This window comes from Aplysia californica, unplaced genomic scaffold (genome assembly GCF_000002075.1).
Source record: "Aplysia californica isolate F4 #8 unplaced genomic scaffold, AplCal3.0 scaffold00368, whole genome shotgun sequence".
Lineage (NCBI taxonomy): Eukaryota > Metazoa > Mollusca > Gastropoda > Aplysiida > Aplysiidae > Aplysia > Aplysia californica.
The window spans coordinates 567623-591193 of record NW_004797638.1 but is presented as its reverse complement, the minus strand read 5'-3'; the positions used below and the strand labels follow the sequence as shown (position 1 = coordinate 591193).

Genomic DNA, 23571 nt, shown 5'->3' with positions numbered 1-23571 from the left:
AGAGGGATTATGTGGGCGGGTGTGTGTGTGTGTGTGTGTGTGTGTGTGTGTGTGTGTGTGTGTGGGTCTTTGTGTGTGTGTGAGGAAACAAAGTGAGGGATTAAAGGGTTAGAGTCTGCTCATTGTGTGTGTAAACTATGTCAGTGTGTGTGTTTGTGGGTGTGTGTGTGTGGGTGTGTGTGTGTGTGTGTGGAGGGGGAGGTGAGAGGCAACAATGGGAAGGATTAAAGGGTTAGAGTCTGCATATTGTGTGTGTAAACTATGTCAGTGTGTGTGTGTGTGTGCATGTGTGTGTGTGAAGGCATGTGCGCATGCGTTTGTGTAAGTGTATGTGTGTGTGTGTGTTTGATTGATTGAGTAGGTGTTTTAAGGCGCTATCGACCCAATTTTGGTCATACGTGTGTGTGTGTGTGTGTCTGTTTGTGTGAGGGAGAGCAACAGAGACAGGGAGAAATGATAACAATAAACTACATTTGAATAGCACATTTACACTAAAGAAGAGCTGAATGTGCTTTACAATAATACAAAGGACACACTTTTAATAGCAGTCCTTTCTCTCCTCGTTTTCTCTCTCTCCCTCTTTCTCTCTCTTTTTCAATCTCTATCTCTCCCTCTCTCTTCCATCTCTTTCTCCTTCTTTCTCTCTCTCTATCTCTCTTTCTCTCTCTCTCTCTCTTCCATCTCTATCTTTGTCTCGCTCTCACTCTCTCTCTCATTTTCTCTTTCTCTTCCAACTCCCTCTGCCAACAGGAAATTCACAGTACCCGAACAGACGGACAGCTGGGAATGTCTCGTGGGGTGACCACGTAGACCCTCATCATCTGTGACATGCAGCCCTTCGGTTGCCTGAGGAAGAGGAAAAGACAAACACATTAACAAAGTATCGTTTCTTTATTTCATTTTGGCTTTTTGTTTTCTTGAGGATTTTTTTTTCTTTCACATTTACCGATGGGATTTAAAAAATTGTTTTAAAATGTTGAAGTTTTTACGCACGTTCCCATCGACACAATTTTGATCATTTCGGAGGTCGAATTCCAACTGTCATATTCGATAATAATAATAATCGATACTGATCTTGATATATATGGATATTGTAATCGATTCTAAAAAAATAAACAGTTGCCTTCTGGATAAGCAAGACGGCTGCCTTCCTGTTCTTTACCGTTACCCCGATGTGTGTCTCACGACTTGTTATGAATCAAACAATGATCTAAAGAACCCAACGAACACAACACCAACCCTGCCTGTCAGGACCACCTAGAGCTGAGACGGATACAAGATCCCAGCAAAAAGACTGGGACATTCAAAGAAAAATTTCTCTCCACTCGGGAACTGGACTCTGGTCCCCTGTGTGCAACAACGAAGAGGCTAACCGCTACATCACAGACACTGGCCGAGTATCACAGACGTCAATTCAAATTAAGGGATATAAAAATCCTGACATCTTTATTTCATTTTTTTCATCATCATCATCATAAACTCCACACGGAACATGATTTTCATTTCTTAAAAATTTTACACACTGCAATGTTAAATGAATGCAAAAAATTGCTCAGACCTACTTCAAACACAGAGGAGGTGTGGTGTGTTTTGGAACAGAGCTAAAAAAAAAAAAAAAAAAAAAGGAAGTAGTAGGAAGAAGTCAACTCACTTGCACTGGCACAGGGTGTAGAGTGGCATGTCAACATGAACCAGACGACTTGCGTTGTCCTGGGAGGCGAATGGATGACACAATTAATTCTTCACGATCACACAGTTAGAGTAACAAAGCAGCATTTTGAGTGGTTATAAATAGAAATTTCATGGGAGCTTATAATAGAGTAGGCTTGAAAACCTCTTCAACATCCGATTGGGGACACCCAGTGCAATAACATCATATTGTGAAACCACAACAAAGAGTCTACATAACAAGAGGGTCCACTCCTCTCTTTGAGCCAATTAAAAAAGTGTCCTCAAAATTCGGTGGCGCCCTCTTCGCAAATGCGCACCCTTTGCAAACAGAGTTACCCTACTTGTGTTTAAAAAATCAAAGTGAAACTAACAAGTTTTTGAATAAATAAAATTTTTTTAAAAAGCTCACAAAATACCTCTTCCGGAGGAAGGGGCGACTGTTTTCTTCGTTTAATTTGACTTTCGAATGAGAGGCGAGAGGTCATTAAATTTAATAAAACCTAAAACTCCGCACTGAACGTACCCGAACAGCTGAAAAACAGCAGTCGATCTGTGCACGCAAGGAGGTGCTATACATAATATTCTTCTTCTGGAGAAACGAAAGAGAGCTTCAAAACAGACTGCAGCGCCATCTGAAGCAAAGAACGAACTTCTGGCGGACACTTTTTTGGCTGAGTGGGCCATCTTGTCATGTACTATCTTTGACCACAAACAAAATTACATCAGGCAGGACTGGTTTTGGTGTAGTTTTAAAGATCTAAAATTCCTCATTGCCGAGTCCTTAACAGTCCTGGGGAGTTTGGGTTAGCTAGCAAGCCTGAATAAAGGCTGAAACAGTTTTAGGGGGGTAAAAGTAAAGTTGATCCCTGTTCTCCATGGGAGAGGGGTGGAGATTGTTGCTGCTACGTCTTACAGGAACAGGAGAACTACAGGTTGAAATTGCTGTAATGTGTGGACGCACCACTCCATGACCAGAAGGAGCAGTTTTCCTGAGAATTCCCACAGAAAATAGGAGTTTAAGAAAAACAATCAGTGTCAACAACCCCGGTAGATTTTTTAAAAAGTGTATTTTCACGTCATTTACAGTCAATAAGTCACATACGACCTGACATACACAATTCAAGAAAAAAAACCTTGATTTTTTGTTAATCTAATCGGAGCTCTACGACGGGGAAAAAAAGATTGAAGAGGTCTGATTTCATCAGAATCCTTGGCAGGTCTGCATGGAGGTTATATGATCAGCCTACGTATGATTTCAAGAATTACAGGTCTACGAAGTACAGAACACGGAGGTTCATGTGACACTGACCTTGACAATGCTGTTAGTGGAGACCTTGATGACCTTGTCGGGCCCGCTGCAGAAGAAGCGATGGCCGCGGGGACACTCGTACTCCATGCCCAGGTACACCCGCACCGTGCTCATCGTGTCGCCGCCCTCGCTCGGGGCTGTGGACAGGCAGAACAATTTTTTGTTTGTTTTATTTTTTGTTTTTTTCTTTTAACTCTTTAACCATGTCTGGACCGTGGCAGAGTCCGGTAGTCGAGGTCTGTAACTATAGCTGGATGGTACCACCGTCCGATGCGAAGTTATTATTGTATTATGGTACGGGCCGAATATACAAAAGTACGAGCTAACAAGCCTTTAGTTTGACCCGGATTTCAAAGATAAATGAATTCTACGTCTGGGTAACGCTTTTTTGCTCAGTTTGACACGAAACAAGCGGTTTTAAAAGCGCATTTCCACGAACAAGAGAGAAATTCCGAAACGTGACTTTAAAATGCATGGTTAAAGAGTTAATGTAGGTGCTTTTACACCGCCATCAACATAGTTCAGATTGCTTAGGAAGCCAACTTCCGACCCTGCGTGTCAGGGTCAACCCGGACTGACAGAAAATACAACTATCTAACGGGAAAACCCTGATTTTTCTTTTTCGAACTTAAAATTAAGTGTAGTTGTTTTAAAACTCCCCATCAACACAATTTGGATATTTTGGGAGGCAGCTTTCGACCCTGCCAGCCAGGGCCAACCCAGGCAAAAAAAGGGATACAATTTTCTTAATTTATCAGAAACTTTTTGTCCATGCACATTCCACAATTATGCCCACTGTGAGAAAAAACTCTAGGGCGCGTGGTAACATCTAAATCATGCACTGTACCAGTCTCACCTTTGACAGGCTTCCGCTGCATGCGTTTCTTCCCGCCAGCAAAAGTCTCGGAGACGGTCGGCCATTTCTCCTGCTCGTTCTTCACTGCGATGTCCCAGGGTAACAGGAAGTTGCCTCCTGGCAAGAAGCCTGGCAGCTCTAGGCCTATGATAAAAAAGAACAAGTCATACAGTCAATAAATTTTATTTAAAGGCTTGTCTAAGTCTAGTTTTTTAGGAAGAGTTTTACCGTACTTGAAACACAAACAGGTCATACAAGTGCTGAAGATTAGAGGTATTACAATAGAGTGTAATATACAAAGACAAGAAGGGGAAGAGATTAGGATTACAGATGTTTAATAAGAAAGAAGAAGCAAACCACACCAGAGCACTCGCCAACCACCCACAAAGCTTGTCTGACCACAAATCCCGTCAGCATGGAACAAACATAAAATCCATGAATGAAATCTTTCAATAAAGAAGCTGCACCCTTGAACAGCTCTCAGATCTTAAGCAGCTGTATTTAGAAAGACACCATACAAAAATTGAGATCAAAAGAAAGAGTCTCTGTCATCATGGCTGTGTTCGTCTTTTAGTGCCCCACTCCTTGTCACAACAGGCCTCCACCTTCCCCAGTCTCTGCTTTACTTTGACTTATTATTTCATGAAGTTGTAGACTGCTATAAACTTTACGTATTCAATGTATGATGTAAGAGGTCTTCCTTTATTTTTCGCTGCCTCTATCTTGCCCTGTAGCACAGTTGTCTTCAGGTCCATTTTTACACTTTTGTTTGAATGGTGACCTTTTTGTGTGGTGACCTTTTGCTGATCTTACAAAGCATATTACACTGAGTTTAATTATGAATATAATAATAATGGCTCAAAAACTGGAGAAAAAGTTCTCCAAGCATTCTCGTTCCATACTCAACTTACCAATCATGTGAGAATAAAAGCTGGCAGCTCCTAGCCGGCATAAGGAGAAAGAGGGGAACGTGGGGAGAAGGCCATGCGGCGCCTTGCTGTGCATCATGTATGGGAGGTACTCAGTGGTGGAATGTTGGCGGACCGGAGCAGGTTTCACTGGGGAGCGGAATATTTGTGAGGCATCTTGGTGAAATCAGGCTCTTGTCAAAGTCAAAATAATGAAATTGAAGAAGAAACTGGCGTTTTCTCACCTGTTTTGGCAATTTTTATCAACATTTTTGTTTTTTGGCTCAACACCTTTTGTGTCCATATAAAAACACATTTAGGTGTGAATTTTTCTGAAAACATGGATTAAAGGCACAAAAATGTAGATTTGCAGTTTCCAAGGACTCTCAAGGTTTGGAAGTTACCAAACATTGGGGGCTATTCTTTGCTAATTTTACCTCTGAAACCAGGCAACCCACACCTCCTTCAACTGAAAATATCTTGACTTCCATCTGAGATGGATGGGTTTAAAAAAAATTGAAAGCAAGACAAATGAAATAGTTTTAAGACGATACCAATAACTCCACATGCCCAAAACTTGAGGAGTGCCTGATTCCACAGCGTCATTGACACATTTTTAACATCATGAATGACAATACCCGGCATGACAGTAAATATCAGAAAAGAATTAGCAATTCTTTGAGAAAAGCACATTATAAAGGGTTAAAAAAAATTGGCATAGGTGTTTTTACGTCTGCATCGACACAATTCAATTCATTTAGGAAGCAGGCTACAATGTCCTCTAAAACTCTAAAATGCCAAGAGCGGCGTGGGACAGTCGCAAGCAATTCAAGACAGTTGGCAAGTCTGCAGACTACACAGACATCTTTTTTACCTTCAGCGGTGCTAGCGAGAGCCGCTCTCTCTGCCGTGTGCGGGGACAGAGTGCTCTCCCTCTCCTGCTGGGCGGGCTGAGTTACTTCCCTGTCTCCGTCAAGTAGGTTCACCTTCTGATCCAGTTCTCCAGCCCCAGTCTGACCTGTCAACCAGATAACACATTTTTCTCTTGTTGAATTGACACTGGGTTTTTTTTCACTCTTTTGAAGTGATATTTCTCAGCTGAAGAGTGCAATCTATCAATGAAGAAACACAAGACTAGTGGAGTATATTATGTGTCTGTATTGTCTAACGTATTGTTATGTCATTGTCTCTCAGGTACTCTGATATTTGTTCCTGCTTGAATGTAATAAACTTCCTAGAGTAGAGAAACAAATGAGCATCATCATACTTCATTAAAGACACATTTTGTTCAAGAAATAACACATTTTGCCTATCCAGTGACATATTCTATTCATATATATGTATGCACATCATAAAGTTAGCATCTGAACTTTTCAGAAACATTTCAAGTGCACTTTCCTGCAACATCGGATTAACTTGACCAGTTGCACAACTTTACATGTAGACTCCAATTCGTGGGTGGTTGGCAGGTGCTCTGGTGTGGTATGCTCCTTCTTTCCAATCAAAACATCTATCAACCTTATCTCTCCTTCTTTTCTTTGTGGGTTACTTTCAAGTAACACCTTTAATCTTCAGTACCTGTATGGCCTATTTTTCTTGCACATGTCGTATAACCAGACTTGCCACTCTATGAAATCTAAAAATCAGGACCTCAGGGGGAAAAAAATTGTGATTTGTGGAACAAAAATCGGGATCAACGACAAATCGCCAGGGTGACTGCCAAGCAGACTAAAAATTTTTACTGGCATGTGTGTGTTATCACTATTTTTTTCAATCTTGAAGGATCACAGTATGTCAGCACTCCTAGTCCAAGTGTTTAACCCCCCCATTCCCTAACAAGTACCGAAAGACACTTACACTTCAACCAATGTGCACGAACTTAAATTGACGCCGTCAACGGATGGTCCCCAAGACATGCGCAACTCACACGCCGATGTCATGTCACGAGATGTGAATGCGCGATTGAAGCAGTTTTACCGACAGGTCTTGATGATAATCATTTGTATGTCACAACTGAAACAGTCATCAGGCATCATCGGAGAATTCTGAGTGGAAACAAAAACTAAAGTAGATCTTGAGAATGTCCCAAGTCGGATAGCCAAATAGATACTACTTCCATTATAGTTGAAATAACACCTGCGAGCAAAGTTCTAACACAACTTGGGGCGAGTCAACAATTAAATCTGGCATCGATATTTCTGAACACAGAGCTCCGAGTTCCGACTGACAAAGTTTAACGGTTGCTTCCCACGACAGAGAAGAAGGCAGAGCAAGTTTTTTGAAAAATCAGGCGCAACTGACAGAACAAAAAATTCAGAATACATGGGATCGAAATTGGGAATATCAGGATGCTTGAGATTTGGGGGAAAAAATTGGGATATCCCAATTAAATCGGAAGGAGTGGCAGGTCTGTATAACTCTCACTAAAACTAATGACTCCATCTTACCTAGACTTAGAGCTAGACTCAGCTCAGAGAGGGTGGAGAAAACATCTCCCTTCTCTCCTCCGTCTTTCCCTCCACTGTCGACAGTCTGTTGTTGTTGTTGCTGTTGCTCCTGGCTGCCGGGGGAGAAACTGGAAGGTGTCACTGAGACCGTTGCTGCGCGAGCGTCGGGCGTGGTCGGCATGAAAACAGGAAGTGGGATGTGCTCGAGGCAACCGCAGCACTTTGCCTCAAGTAGCTGATAGAAGTCGTAGTTGGCAAACTGAGGAAACAAATAGAGCTTAAGAAAACTGTAATAAAACAAACAAAGATGAATATCGTGAAGATAGAAGCCATTATGAATTAGCTAATTTTACAGCACTTGTAAAACGAATAGATCACATTAGTTCAAAAGATTAGAGGTGATAACACTTTAGAGTAGCAGCAAAAGAAAAGAAAGAGGAGAGATAATGACGATAGACGTTCGATGGGAAGGGAAAGAAGTAACAAACCATGCCAGAGCATCCACCAAGCACTTACTCACAAATGTCAATACCAGAAGCAGACATTTACTGGCAGCTGCAGAACCCACCTTGTGAGTGAAGGGGTCGTCTTTCTCCATCTGCATACGGCCACAGTTGCAAGCCGCCTTAGTCTTGAGCTGACTCACGTGCTCCGACACCGACAGCTGTAGCTCTCCACTCGTCTCCAGATCTTCTAACGGTAACCGGTGAACCTGTGGTGGAGGACAGAGGGTGGGGCATGGGATAAGAATCTTAGTTGTACTTTTAGTAAGAGTTTCACAGGCTGAAGGGCTAAAACTCAAATGGCCGCTGGATCGGAAAAGTAAAGTAAATTAAAGAAACAGTTTACAGCACAAGCAACACAATTAGTTATGTTACATACTGTCAAAGATTCAAAGTGTAAATGGTAAAAACAAAGGAGAAGAGATCATGACAATTAATATTTGATAGAGAAGAAGGAGCAAACTACACCTGACGACCGATAATGACCCATGATAAGAATCTGACTTGAACTTAACGACAAAAAATAAGGAACAAAGCACCAAAAAAAAAAAAAAAAAAAGCATGAAAAAAAGTCTTTCAACAAATAAAATTTTTAAAAACAGAATATAAAACCAGAAATATATGTATATAGGCCTACTAGGGTATCAAATTACATTAAGACAACATAAATATATTTGCTAGGATACAACGCGAGAAAATGAAAGCAAAAATCTACTTAGGTATGGAAAGGGTAAAGGAAATACACAGGTCAAATAAGTACCTTCATGCTGAGACTTTTAACGGAATGATTAACCATTAAAGAACCTGAAAGGGTAGCAAAGGGTTTGTTTTTGTTATTAAAAAACCCACTGACCATCAATGATTTATTTATAGAGGCACCAGCCATCCATGTCCAGGTGCTGTTTTAGCCACAAAAAAACCCCACATTGACTCAATAAAAGACATTTAGTGCACAGAAAAGCAAAATAGACAACAACACAAACAATAGAGGGACAGGAAAGATGTAGGACCTACTTGGTGCGTCCTTCAACAACTCACCCTCAGGGGAGAGAAAATGGGGTTTCTTTTAGTTTTAGTAGAGGTTTTACGGTGCTCGCAACTGCATAAGGTCATATGAGCGTCAAGGGGTGGATGTCAACAGAGAAGACCTGACAGGGAATCAGACTTACTCTGTTCACCTCTCTAGCTTCAACAGCACAAAGTCTGCTTCAATTATCAAGGCACCCCGGAAAAAGCGGGTCACGTGTGACAAAAATACAAAAAAGTAGAGGAAAATGATGATAGTAAGGATCAGGAAACAGAAGAGTAGCATTCCCTGTTGTAGCTCAGGCACAGTTATGAGCATGACATCGATGAATCAGCCCATTTACAATTCTACTGTGCATAAGAACATGATAATGTCCCCCCCTTTGGGAATGACATAAAGACACTTCAGTCAGTAGCACCGCCCCAGGGGGCAGGGGGGCGGGGTGAAAACGTTTTTTTAAAAAAGCACACATAAAGAACTTTAAATGGCATAAACACTTCCTTCTGGGCTCGGGTTGGCCTTGACAGGCAGAGTGGAATGCCTTCCCCTTAAAATGATCCAAGCTTTGTCGATGGGGACGTTAAAAATAAAACATGTACGTAGAAAAAAAAAACACTAAAAAAAACTTGACTACGACAACATCATGACAAAAAGAGGGTGTTTCTCCCTTCTCCTTACCTTGGAGTTGCAGAGATTGCCGGTGAGAGAGAGCACCTCACACTGCTGCCGCCCGGCCTTCCAGTAGTCCGTGCACAACTTTTCCAGTTCCTTGAGGTGGCCCTCGGTGGCTGGCCCGCGGGCATACTGGCTGAACACTCTCTTCGCCTTGCTCAGCTGTGGTGAGTGAAGACCAAACAGGCTATATTTAGTACTAGAGTACATGGCAGCGATGTCCCCCCACGGAAACGAACGGGGGCTGCATGGGTCCACTCTGGGACGCTGAACCTCCAGGGCAAGACATGCACAGTTTAACAGATGGGAGAGTACTTTTCAAGACTCATGTGAAGGTGTCTCGGTGGTCTAAAGAGGAAATCTACAAGCTTGCACTGAAATATGGGTGCAGGGTGGTGTTTAATATTTATACTAGAGCTCATGGGGCGTGGTGTGGGAGCTCAAATTGTTCATGTGAATGGGGGCACGCCGATTAGGATTAGGAGGCCCCAATGTCTGACACGTGAGACGTCACTGTTGCGAGTTCTAGCATTATACATAACCTCTTTGGTGAACACAGAATAAAACTGTCAATCTGGTATAAGAAACTATTTTATTGATTTCAAAGAGAAATTTGCTTTAGCTTTAGTAAGAGTTGAGCAGCATTTGCAACGCAATTAGATCATAAAAGTGCAGAAGATCAGGGGTGTTACAAGAGAGTAACAAACACAAAGATAAAGGAAGAGAGATAGGACGATAGATGTCTGATAGGAAGGAAGGAGCAAATCACACCAGAGCATCCGCCAACCATCCCCATTAAATTTGCTGCAGCATGGTAAATGCACTCATGCAAATGCACTCGGTGAGAAACATTTGCCTTTGCTATCAAAGTAAAGCTCTAGTTTTATTTCATTATTATATTCCTTGTGGACTAATGGTTCATGACACAGCAACAAGCTAAAGTGAAGATTCTTCCAGGAAAAGAATCAGAAAACAGTAATGTCTATTAAAAAAAAAGGAAAGAAAACAACACCTGAGCGACAATCAACCACTCACACTTTAAGTTAATTGTGAGACAAAAAAATGCCAGTGGACAACTTACTAAAAAAATATGATGGGAAAAAGAAAGGACTAATCACATAAAGTTGTTTCAGTTCCAACATCAATCTCGTTTCACATGTTCCTCATCAACAAAACATTTTCTTTATCTTTCAGATACAGTAGCATCTCTAATTTGCCACTTTGAGACAGAACCTCTCCAAAATTCCATCCTCAAAGTGTGGAACATCCAGCACTCACCTTGTTGAGGTGATAGGCTGTGATGTAGAAGGGAGGCAAGTCCTGCTGGTATGCACCTTCGGCTAGCGGCATCACCTTTTTGCAGCGACTGGAAAAAACACACACAACGACAAGATTCAAATCAGGAACACACAAAGGTAAAATAAATGTGGCATCGGTGGCCTAGTGGTTAGGCTCTCGGACTCGCAACCGTAAGGTCGTGGGTTCGAATCCTGTCAGGGGCCCGACGTTGTGTCCTTGGGAAAGGCACTTTACACGAATTTTCCTCACTTCACCCAGGTAGGAATGGGTACCCGGCTATAGACAGCGAAAGATCTTGTCAGTTTGTTAGTGTTTGAGCGCTTAATCAGCAGCTTGTACTGTATGCTTCTCGGGAAGCTGAGAATGTTTCGAAGTGTTCTATGGTCTGCTGGGGTAATAATATAGTGTAAAGCGCATAGAACCTGCAGTTGAGTGGGGATATGCGCTATACAAATGCTATTTATTATTATTATTATATCTTTAGAAGGTAGAAAACAAAACCAGCGCTGTTAAAGTACTTTTAAAAAGTACTTTAGTACAAATTTAAGTACAATCTAAATAATGTACTTAAGTACATTTTGAGTACTTTCTGCTAATATGCTAGAACAATTCAGTGCTATTGCAAAACATCAAATTGAATAACAGATCCAGTATATTAATTTGAAACAAGGGTTGTTACTCTAAATAAGCTGTACTGGGCCAAAAATAGCGAAGTCGAAAATCGTCCGTTTGCCAACACTCACACTTTCATTAAGCCTCAAAAGTACTCAAAATGTAATCAAAATAAATGCTCAAAAGTACTTTTATAAAAAGTATAAGAGTAAAGTGCTGGTTCTCAAAAATGTACCGAAGTAAAAGTACCAAAAATAGTAAGTACATGTACTTGTACTCCGTTACTGTCGTTACAACCAGCTCTAAACAAAATTATGGTAGGGCAGCGACAAAGAACAATACATTAGCTAGAAGGTTTACAGACCAACAGTATGCAGTCACTAAGAATAGATTGACGGGGTTAGTTCTAAAAGTAGGCTAGGAGCCAGTGGAATGATTTTGAGAAAAAAGTGTTTAAAAAAACACACAAAAACTGAACTTTTTTGTTTTAAATACTGAAAGAGGGACACAAAAAAGTCTATCATTCGTCTTGTTAGATAATGACCCTTAGATATTGCAAGAGAAAGAGCAGAATAAAGAAGAATATTCCCCAAGAAACACACACACTTTAAAAAATCAAACTTTCTACTCACGCTTCCGAAAACCTGAGACTGATGTCCAACATACTGGTGAGGGAACTCACGACGGAGTGAACGTCTGTCGACTGATCCGGCCCAAAGAAATATTTCTGCATGGCGTTGGCAGCCAGAAGCCAGGTGCTCAAGGTGGGAAGCTGCAAAGAACAAAAAAACAAACAAATAAAAGCATTGCCAACGGAACTGAAACCAGCTCAAGTTCATTAACAGTAGCTGCGCTTTCACGCTGTGACTCGTTGAACAATACCCTGGACTTGCTGACCTCTGAGAGGAAATTGGTTGGGCTCATTGCAGTTGCATGTAAAACTTTGAGTCCAATACCTAGGAGGGGAAATCTATTCTATCAAGTATCTTCTTCTTTCCCTTGAGACACTGTATCACTCTCAGCCCAGGTGGATCCAGCAGCCCACTTCCTAAATCATCAAAACTGTGTCGACACAGGCATGAAACATGTTCAATGAATCATATACCCTGGTAACCACAAATGTTCAAGAAAAAGCCTTTCCAATTTCAGTGCTTCCACCAGCAAAAGCTGAAAAGTTAGAAAAATTCTGCAGGGTGGGTTCAGGGGGTGAAGCCCCCGAACAAATTGAAATTTAGTGCTTTTAGAGGGTTGAAAATGGCATTTGGGAGCCTGTTTCAAGAGATTGCCTACAACCTATAACATTTATTTTTTCACCAGCATTCTGTCTTGTTTGATTTTTTCACCTACATATCTTTCCATTGCTGGCAATGTTTAAAAGCAAGTTCCCCTTTCATTGCTACTATAATTCAATTAATTTGTCGTCACACCATTGATAGAAGGCAAACATGAAAATAATGAATGGATATGTACCTTCACAAATACAGTTACCCAGCGTATACCCTTATTTTTCCTCAATTTTCACGTCTGAATGTCGCCTGTCACAACCTCGTAGAATCTTCGCATTGATAATTTCTCTTGATCTAGACAAATTTGCAAAAAAAGTTTCTTTCTGACAGTTATTTTCTGTCTTAGATCACAAGTCAATTTACTAGATCAACGGGCAGATTTCCAGCCACGGTAACAATCCCAAGATAAACAGAAGGAATGAGTGAATGATAGAAAGGAGGAAATTGGCACAAAAAGTTTGCCAGATTTTGATCCATCTGCATGTAAAAAATGTACTGCCGACCAACCCGCAATGAATGTGAGGGACATAGCGGAATAATGGCCGATTGCAGGAAATGCGCAATCTGGCAAGTTTCTATAACATTAGCTTGTTGCCAAGAGAATTACCGTAAAATCCGTAACTTATACAAAACGATACGAAGGCGACTATGGATCTTTTGCTACGGAATTTCAGCAGTCCTACGCTGTCGCAGTTTTTTACAGAGGGAGTTGATAATGATGGAGGAACAAGTACGGAACTGGCAGAAAGTACGGATTTCCGTAAAAATACGGAAGAGAGGAAGCACTGCAATTTAAACCATCATCAGAAACACAACAAGCATCTTTGAAAAGAAAAAAACGAACAACCAAAACATTCATTTCATTCGATTCACTGCAGCTGGTCAGTTATAGAGAGTAGACAATAAGACCATTTTGGTATAATAATATTATAAACAAAGTGTAGTGACAGAGAATATAAAACAAATAACCAACATTCAAAAGAAGGCAAAAAACAAACAAACACCAGAAAAGAAGGGTTCGTTTTACTATGAGTTTACAGAGCTTGCAACACAAATAGATCACATAAGTGCCGTAGTAAGGTTCATGCAAGGAGCCTCCGACAAGGGCGACAGGGTAAAATGCCTGCACCAGCGTACCACAAACACAGGTTCCACTCCATGCCGGCCCACATTGTCGTTGATGCTTTTGGAGAAGACCATCTCGATGTGTTGCCATAGAAACTCCTTCAACCCTTGCTCCTGACTCCATCGCAGCCCGGTGGCTGACAGCTTCGACGTCTGCTGGAGCTTGCCCTGCGCTGTGGCGTGGGACGAGGGAGCCACTAGGCTGGACGGGGCCGACAGGGGCAAGGGGTTGGGGATTCCTGCACTCAGCTTACGGCGACTGGCACTGTACGGTCTAGGCTTCTGGCTGACCGGGGCGTTTTCTGTGGGCGTACATCCAGGCATCAAAATCAAGGTCAACACGCTTACAAACAGAACTGTATTCTTAACATTTGTAAACATAACTGCAGTTTAAATTTTGACATAAGTAGAAAGAGATTTCTTGTTGTAACAGAAAGGAAAGTCTTTCTAGAAGAGAAGAAGAGGAAATCCCACATTATTTTTTCTGTTACTACCATTTCTGCGACCTTTTGCATCTTGACCAACGATCTTAAAATAGTAGGCATGATACAGTTTTGCCTGGGCAGTACACATTGAGGAAGTAGATTGCCCAAGTACTACTTCCCTTCCTTTAGATCTTCACTTCCTTGACATACTCCAGAGGAGAAAAGTCATCAATACATTTGGAATCAAGAAAGGTGTAAGGTGTACATTTTTATCAAGATCCATTTTATCTCAATAAGTCATGCCATGAACTAGACTTTACAGTATTCAGAAAACAGGATCGTGCAGGCTACTCCTGAAGACTGCCAGTCAAATTCAGTTGCTACTTAGACGTGAAAAAGGGTTGACATCACAATGGAGTCTTACCAACATGGAAAGGAAAGAAATTTTGGAACTTGCCGGACTATATATGAAAATAAATGCTGCCATTACATACAAAAAGTATTTGTATTTGCGTGTGCTGGGGGAGGGGAGGAGGAGAATATAGACTAAAATGAAAACAGCCAAAAGGCTGTCATGTTCCTTTGTCATGAGCATTGTGCACATTTCCCAAACAATGAAAATTTATCGGAAAAAAAGAGCTTCATAAATCTGACTGACCTTCATTTGAGGGGAAACATCGCTGCTTCAGCTGCTGCGTCTGAAAGTCCACAGGGTCGGACACCTCCGAGCGCTTGCAGAGAATGTAGACAAACTCCATGTTGGCCGGGACAGAGAACAGAGAGTTGTTCCTGGTAAGAGGAGAGAGAGAGAGAGAGAGAGAGAGAGGGATGACACACAAACAAAGGGAACAAATTAATGTAAACAGGACTGTCATCTTACATAGGTCATATAAGCGAAAACATGTTTGATAGGAAAGAAAACCCACTCTTCTCTCTCTCTTGCCCTTTTTAACTCCCACGGGAGCATAGGCCATCAACAACATTTCTCCAGCGAAGCTTGTCCTGTGCATCCTTTTCTAGCTGTTTCCATGGTGTCCCCGCCTTTTCCATCACTGCTTGTACCGTTCGCCTCCATGTCATCTTTGGACACCCACTCTTACAGACTAAAAACTGTTAAGTCAAAAAAGGGTAGAGATTGGGGAGGGGGAGGGGGGAAAGAAATCATAGCAAAAGAATTATATCTTTTTAACATTTGCGAGGTAAGCTGGAGAAACCAGAAGCTAGTAAGGAAAGTCTGCTACGAGATACAAATACATCCATCCAAAAGTGTCACATGAATTGACTTGTAAACGAAAACAAAAGGAAACTACATAACACATTCCCCACCAGACAAAGGGCCGATAAAAACACTTCAACTCTCCTCAAGTAACACAACACAAGTACGCCATTGCATTTGACAACTCACGAGACGTTGGTGATTGCCCTTGCCCTGCGGAGGATTCTGTAGATGACGTCCTCCATATACATCTGCAGCTTCTTCATTGGGGGGTATTTCTGAAAGGAGAATGTGTATAGTGAATATGTGGAAATAAACCCGAATAACAATGTGCATATTCACATCATTTTTCAAAAAATAAGTCACTCAGATATTGCAAAAACCCAGTGCATTTCCACATAATTTTCAAAAAGTTGTGTTCAGCTGATAGAAATGGAATTCAAGTGAAAAAAAAAGGATTTAACGAAAATGCCACCTAAGTTCTTCAATGGGTAAAAAAAATAAAATTGGAAGGCTCTAATCTTATCGGAGTACTTGGCAGGCCTGCATTACTTAGCCCTGCCTCTTACACAACATACATCAAGCTGACAGAGACGTGAACGCCACAAAACTAAAAACAACCAAAGCTTTTGTCCAGACAGTATTTGATCGAATAGGTCTGTGCAGGTGGTTGAAGGCACCACTGGTAGGTTTTTTTCTTTCTTCTTTTATTTCCTTCTGTTGTTTCTGTCTATCTGTCTTGCCTCTTTCCTGAACTATATGTGAGGTATGCAGACAAAATGAGTTACTTCTTGGATTTAAGCTTAAAGGAAATTGATACATCAACTTTACAGGTGGAGTTTGTACAATTTGTATGTATGGAATAACAAATGACATGGTAGAATTGAACAAAATGGCATCAATTGAAAATCTATAAATCTGACCCGAGTCAATTTTTGGCCGATATCTCAATTCTTGGAGAGCAAGAAGAAACTCATTTTGAAAAGCACGCCTCACATATGACTATTACAGTGTTGACATGCTTCTCATAACACAAACTCAAATCTCCCACCTTGTTTGATTTGCCTCTTACACAACGATGTGAATCCTCACAAAGCCAAAAAAAACAAAAACTTTTGTCCAGAAATCTCCCACCTTGTTCGACTTGCTCGAGCCAGCGTCTCCGTCCTCGGGCTGTACGTCGATGGACGGTGTCTCGAACAGGAACAGCACACGCGGGGTGCAGACGCGGCCAAACTCTGACCAATCCTTGCTCACACCGGGGACGGAGGAGAGGACTTCGTACAGGCTGCCCTGCAGTTTCAGTCTGTGAAATGAATGTGAATGTACGAGTTTCTGCGCCCCCATCGACACAATTTAGAACATTTAAGAGGCGCACTTCCTACCCTGCCTGTCGTGGCCAACCCCGGCTGAGAGAGGTGCAATATCCCAGCAGAAAGACATTGTCGAGGAAAGAATGAAACTGGTCGCTGTCTTACACAATACTATTTAACTCTTTTTATCCGGGCTACGAGTATACTCATAACGAGGACCAGACCGGGCTGCGAGTAAACTCCGAACAGCTATACGATCAAGTCAAACAGCTAGCTCTGCTTGTAATTACCAAAACACACGGCGAAGCTAGCTCTGTGAATATTTAAATTTTCCAAAGAACAGCGATTTCTTTGTTTTTGATGGGTGTAGCCAGGCCATCAAACTCGCTAGAGACAGGAAGCTCTTTCTCCCCTCGACGCCCTAGAGGAACAAGAGGACGGACAAAGTAAAGTAAAGTAAGTAAGTAGAAGCTTGAAAGATGTCTCGAAAATGCACGTTCGCGATCGACGAAGTGCTTCTTGAAGTGGTGCTGGGTTGTGAGGGGGAATGAGACTAATTTGATGAAAGTGACTCTGAATTAAGTGCCGTAAATTCCGTTGTGGATGATAACGAACAGGAGACTCATCTAGTAGCGATTCAGATCATGGTGAACGGGTCAGTACTGGAATTCGTGCAGTACCAATGGGTAGAGCTAGATCTATAAATCCAAGGGGACATCGTGAGCGGGGCAATCAGGGTCAAGTTAGAGGGTGGAATACACCTCAAAATCTACATGGTGTACTTGTAGTTCCTAACCACATACATTTACAAAAACTACATTCAATTTCTAACATAACTGCCAAATATCCTTAAAACCTAAGAATAAATGTAAGAAATACAGCACTTTGAAATATACACTGATTTCCAACTCGTATAGCGCAGCGGCCCCAGGACGGGTATGGAGTCTGTGGGGGTACGGCCAGGACAAAAAGAGTTCACTGTAAAAAATATGCAAAGGAGGAAATGGGAAGTGGCCGTTTGTACAGGCGATTGTCTTAGACAGGTGGTTGCTAGAGCAGGTTCGAATGTACTTACAGTCTTCTTGCCAGCACATGTATATTTCACAGTGTAAATCTTTAAAAATATCATTTACTTGAGAAACGTTACAAAAAGAGAATGGAAAAGTTAAATGGAAAAGAATGTCAAAACAAAAAGCCAATGGAACAAAAAATGTATTTTTCCAAACCTGATCGAGTCTATGGTGTGAAACAACTTCAGATATGCCAGGTCAAATGCACCTCCCGGATGGCAGAGCTGAAGATGGGGAAGGAGATGGGGAGGGGGAGGGGGAAGGGAGGGCAACAGTAGAAGACGAGATTACAGATAGGTGAGGGGAAAGGGGTGTTGGCTTAGATACACAGTATTCATCTCTCATAATTTTACCTCATTTGAGTATTAGGAATAAGTGCCAAACCATTTTAAGTACTAGCGCTATCTTGACATCAAGTCAGTTAAGAACGAATCAATTAAGACTGAATCAGTTAAGACCAAATTCAGATAAGACCAAATCCAGTCAGTTAAGATCAAATCAGTTAGGACCAAATCAGTTAAGACCAAACACTACCTTTACTCACCAAAACAATGTGTGACAAGCTGAACAACATCAGAAGATGCTGGGCGTGTCTAAGCTCTTCCTCTTGTAGAACTGTGTACAGATTCTGAGGACATAGGACATGAAAAGAAAAGATAACTTAAAAGCATATATATAAGAAAAAAAAGCATGTCCAAATCAAGAAAAGAAAAACGACTACATGTACATTATAGACATACAAAGAAAAAAAATAATGCTCAAAGTCAAAAAGAAAAACAAATGTGAGCCATCATGGTGAAATCAGGCGTTCCTCAAAATCATGAAATCAAAGAAAAATGCATTTTTTGGCCGACGGGCAATTGAATTCTTATTTTCTTTTTTGGCTCAACACCTTTATATCCATTAAAAAACACACTTTTGAGTGGATTTAACTGTAAAACATTGATTAAAGGCACAAAAAAATATAAATTTTCAGTTTCCAAGGACTCTCAGGCTATGGAATTTACCTAACTTTGTGGGCTATTTTCTCTCTAATTTCAACTTTGAAACCAGGTGACGCTGACCTCCTTCAATCACAAATATTTCAACTTCTATTCAAGATAGATGGATATTTTTTTCACCAAAAGGAAGGCAAACGATCAGGCTTTAAGATGATACCAATAACACCATATGCCCAAAAATTGACGAGCGCCAGATTTCACCACATCGTGACACAAATATACAAACATATCAGAATAAAAAATTCTTCCCTGAACCATGTGACCATAACTGTGTTAATAAGCTTCTCATAACTCAAACTCCAAACTTAAGGAATATGTTTGCTTTATTCAGCTTGGATACACTTTCACATACAGCAAAGGTTAGCCTGACAGGCAAGGTCGAAGCAGCCCATATACATCCTAAGCAATCTCAATTGCGTTATTGTGTTGACAGGGCAGAAATGTCTTCACAGTTGTAGCGACTTAGTTGCACGACATCAGCGTGCAAAATAGTCTAGGTTAAAATAATGGGTTTTTTGGTGTGTTTTTAAAAAAATCTAAGGCTGTTGTAAGGACGAGAGCCCAGCTGTTGCTGGATTGATAACAAAAACAACAACAATATAATGTTGTTTTATTATAAATGCGCACATGTGTATAAAAGGCTTGTGAATAAACGTTAATTTCGCCTTTTCTGAGTTCACTACTTAACGTCCTGTTAAGTCTCTACATTGGTGACCCCAATGCTGAACACGTTCTGTTAAGTCTCTACATAGGTGACCCCTGACGCTGAACACGTCCTATTAAGTCTCTACACAGTCAATCATCGATGCCATGGTAGAAGACAAAAGCAATAAGAAGTAAACAGAAATCAACACAGGAAACACTTACAATATTATTTAACTTATTAAGAGTTTTACGGCCTTTGCATCACAAATCCTTCATATGAATATGACAAGCCGAAGATTACAGCTGTTACAAGAGAGCAACATACAAAGAAAAGAAAGAAGGATAAATAAAGACGACAGGTGTTTGATCAGAAAGAAGGAGCAAACCACACCAGAGCACCCGCGAACTACCCAGCTCATACCTTAGAGTTGTCCACGTGGTCAAGCTGCTGACACTGCTGCACCAGGACGCTGACGTCGTAGTGAGAGACTAGGTGGGCATACATAACTTTGCTGTCAGCGTCGTAGAAGCATTCCACTGAGCCCTGAGATATACGATATAAAGTTGATCAGTATCTCTGCAGTGTAGCAGTTAGGCACTACGCTGTCACATGCACGAAACTCGAGTTCAATTCCTAGTGGGGAGAAATTTTTCAGAAGTATCTGTCTTCCTGATGTGATGCTTTCAAATCTTTATATCAAGAGTTTAATTTTAATTAATACAAAATATTCTAAAAGGGCCTGGTAAAACATTCAAAGATAAAACATGTTTACAAATCTTTATATCAAGATTTTAATTTTAAGAAAATAACAAATCTCACACAGAAGTGAAAATAAAAGTGAAAATCTTCTCTTATGACTCTATACTTTAGAACCAAACAGAGTGTTCAATAGAATCTGTATCTTTCTCAAGCCATCAAGAAAAAAGCAATATTGTACGTACATATCGTTAACAAAAAAAATGTGACAAAGCAAAGTCTAGGTGTTACACAAAACAATGTAACATAATACTTACCTCAATGATCTTTTCTTTCAGATAGCCTTCAGTTCCCTAGATTAAAAAAATAAATAACCACGATCAATCATCAGAACTGTATACTTTGAACAATTCATTCTATTAATCATTTTGAATGTATGCTGAAATGAAGCATAATTATTATCTACTGTTTCTAGATCGATAACAACAGACTGTTAATACTTCCGAATTGACAGTCATTCAGTGTTTCATAATGAAAAAAATACAATACAAAAATACCACTTAGTTAATATATGAATGCAACATTAGAAATATATAATATACACCATCAATCACAGTGTAAAAAAAAGTGTGTTATGTACCCTGTACCCATGAATTTTTTGTTGAAAATAATAGGCCTACTAAACATAAAAATTAAAAGCATCACTGTATGTCAATAAGTACACAGGTTTATATATATATATATATTATTTTATTATATAGTAGCAAAATTACTAGCCTCCTTCAGTATTCAATTGAAAGACCATTGTTGCTGAGTGTTACACAGTATTTTACAACAGTAAGCAAAACTTACATGAAATACATCCCTGTCAATCAAAGGGTTTAGAGGTGTGGCCTTGCTGGAGAAAGGATTCAGCCTGCCCTTGCCAATGACAGCTACAATACAGATGTTGGTTTTATTTTCGGGTGTATCTCGCAGCAGTTCACTGAAACGAGTAAATCATGAAACATTCAGAGACAACAAATCAAGACAAATTTAGATCTGCTTGTGGGCAAGCCCCCCTGAACTCCCCCCCCCCCCCCCCACGTAACTCCCTATAAGAAGAAAACTCACCCTAATCACACTCATATAATAATAAAGACTTCCAACAAGTGACCACCTCAACAAACACAATAAAGAGACCTTGCCTTACCCGAAACCAACCCCTAACACTATCCCTACTCCCTAACCCTCAACAAACACAATAAAGAAGAGATCCAACCCCTAACCCTACCCCTAAAAAGGCGCAAACCACCATAATTTTGTCATGGCTAGTTCTAGGTGTTGGATATAATCTCTGACTCCTAATAGAATAGATATAGCGTCAAGTGACTTAATGGGAGTCGACTCCTAATAATATAATTCTAAGGGAGTGTCTTCTATGTACACGGTAAACGGGTACTTTTTAGTTTCAGGGGCCCCTTGAGCTTGGTGCATGGTAACTGCTTTGCTCCCTTCATGACCCTGACTTCTTTCATTTTTTCCCCGCTTTTTGTATGTTATGATGAGTGGAATGTAAGTACTCAGTAAGCACAACAAGACCATGGTCTGTTTCCCATTATTTTTGGTCTGGATCCCCAAAGCCAAAAATAACAAGAAAATAACTTTTGTCTTTGTTGGAAGCCATCTTTTCCTTGGTACTGTTGCTTTTTTGTGCTGTCTGTCGTACAGGTACGCCTTCCGTATAACTGACGAAGTGGATGTGTGCGTACATGCCTGAGCATCAACAATCGCAATTCAATGAATCAGATATTCACAGACAAGGCCTACACACGCTCTCCTCTTTTTTACTTTTTGGCCTATCCCTTTTGGAGTGGCTCACATAATGCGTCTCTCCACACCATCTCTCTCTGCCGCCTGCCCCATCTCACTCATGATGACTTATCACTGGACTGGCCAATCACAACCGCACACCCCTGACTGCTTGTTTGAAGCCTGCCTACATACTACATTTACATGGAATCTAGATCTAGATCTAGTCTAGATCTAGAGATCTAGAAATAATAGACTTACGAAGATTTATTCATGGATTGAATCATGATGAATGATAATGACAATTGGCATAGATCTAGATCTAGATCTAGATCTTCTAGATCAAGAGTCTAATAATTTAAAGATGTTCTCAAAAGTCAATCACATTCACAGTCAATCTCAGCATGATGACGGGACAGGGTCGGCCACTTCAGACTTCACTAAATTAAATTGGCATCAATGTGTCTGTAGGCACATGTAGAATCTAGATTAGTACATGAGCACTTCATGGCCTTATTTCATTAATAAACATACCCATCCGGTAATTCAACTGGAAGGCGAAATATATCTTGTAGCTGATGAAGATTGGAAGCCATTTTGCTCGCGAACACAACCTGCTGCAATCGCAGCGCAATGAAACCGAAAGTACAAGAGGTAGGCCAGGCCAACTTGAAATAGCGGAAGTAGAAAAGATTGTTAGGGACTCCAACTATTTTAGACATATTATGGTAGTCCAAAGGATATTCTTTCAATACATAATTTCTTTTTTTTTCTTCTTAAGATTGTGGAAATAAAAATAAAAATGAAGGGATGTGTCAACTGACACCCTGGAAGCGACAAAGGGGGCAAGTCCAAACGTATTTGGACAGAGTAGGCCTATTTATGACACCATGCAAGCTCCCAGTCTCCCGGTGCATAGGCCTCAAGGAGCTTAAAACAAACTGTAACCTCCTTGATAGGTCTACTACCTATTGGGTTCTTGAACGCGAAGGTGAAAGCGACCACCTGTAAGTCTTTAAAGTGGCTTGACTCTCATGATAGCAGTGAGCAGGAGAAACTTGTATTATCATAATGATATTAAGCTTTCTTAAAGCTCGTCTTTCGGCTTCAGGAAACGAGATCATGTGAACTTTTCACATTATTTTAATACATTGTAAATCCACAACAAGGAATGAAATATGCTCCTCGCGCTCTTTTTTCTTTTGTGTGTTTGTTTGCATGTCTGAGACAGATGATTTAATACTTTGTTGGTCAACACATTTTGCTTTTTTCGAAAATTTAGTCAGGCCCAGCGCGAAAAGTTTGCTCTTTACGTTTCCTCTCGCTCTTGCTCTTGCTCTTGCTTCTCTTGGTTTTGCTCTTGCTCCTCTTGCTCTTGCTTCTCTTGGTCCTGCTCTTGCTTCTCTTGGTCCAGCTTTTGCTCTTGTTCCTCTTGCTCCTGCTCTTGCTCCTGCTCTTGCTCCTCTTGCTCCTCTTGGTCTTGCTCTTGCTCTTCTTGCTCTTGTTCTTGCTTCTCTTGCTCCTCTTGCTCTTGCTTCTCTTGCTCTTGCTCTTGCTCCTCTTGCTCTTGCTTCTCTTGGTCCTGGTCTTGCTTTTATTGGTCCTGGTCTTGCTTTTATTGGTCCTTCTCTTGCTCTTGCTCCTCTTGGTCCTGGTCTTGCTTTTATTGGTCCTTCTCTTGCTCTTGCTCTTGCTTCT

The 23571-nt window shown here is 40.8% G+C and overlaps 1 protein-coding gene across 1 annotated transcript in view; it reads right to left on the bottom strand.

The window, feature by feature from the left end:
• LOC101846014 (protein smg8) overlaps positions 1–22534 on the bottom strand; it is a 23463-nt gene extending 929 nt beyond the window's left edge. The window contains exons 1-21 of the mRNA XM_013085368.2: positions 22408–22534; positions 20935–21067; positions 20400–20435; positions 19807–19929; positions 18284–18367; positions 17896–17963; positions 16491–16662; positions 15546–15634; positions 14799–14929; positions 13728–14017; positions 11937–12076; positions 10672–10759; positions 9400–9555; positions 7760–7903; positions 7192–7450; positions 5619–5762; positions 4748–4894; positions 3837–3980; positions 2981–3117; positions 1652–1710; positions 765–846 (exon numbers count right to left, since the gene is read on the bottom strand). Coding sequence (XP_012940822.2) covers positions 765–846; positions 1652–1710; positions 2981–3117; positions 3837–3980; positions 4748–4894; positions 5619–5762; positions 7192–7450; positions 7760–7903; positions 9400–9555; positions 10672–10759; positions 11937–12076; positions 13728–14017; positions 14799–14929; positions 15546–15634; positions 16491–16662; positions 17896–17963; positions 18284–18367; positions 19807–19929; positions 20400–20435; positions 20935–21067; positions 22408–22469 — 2688 coding nt within the window. The 5' untranslated portion in view covers positions 22470–22534. The remainder of the gene's footprint in view (positions 1–764; positions 847–1651; positions 1711–2980; positions 3118–3836; positions 3981–4747; positions 4895–5618; positions 5763–7191; positions 7451–7759; positions 7904–9399; positions 9556–10671; positions 10760–11936; positions 12077–13727; positions 14018–14798; positions 14930–15545; positions 15635–16490; positions 16663–17895; positions 17964–18283; positions 18368–19806; positions 19930–20399; positions 20436–20934; positions 21068–22407) is intronic.
• Between the last annotated feature and the right edge of the window lie 1037 nt (positions 22535–23571).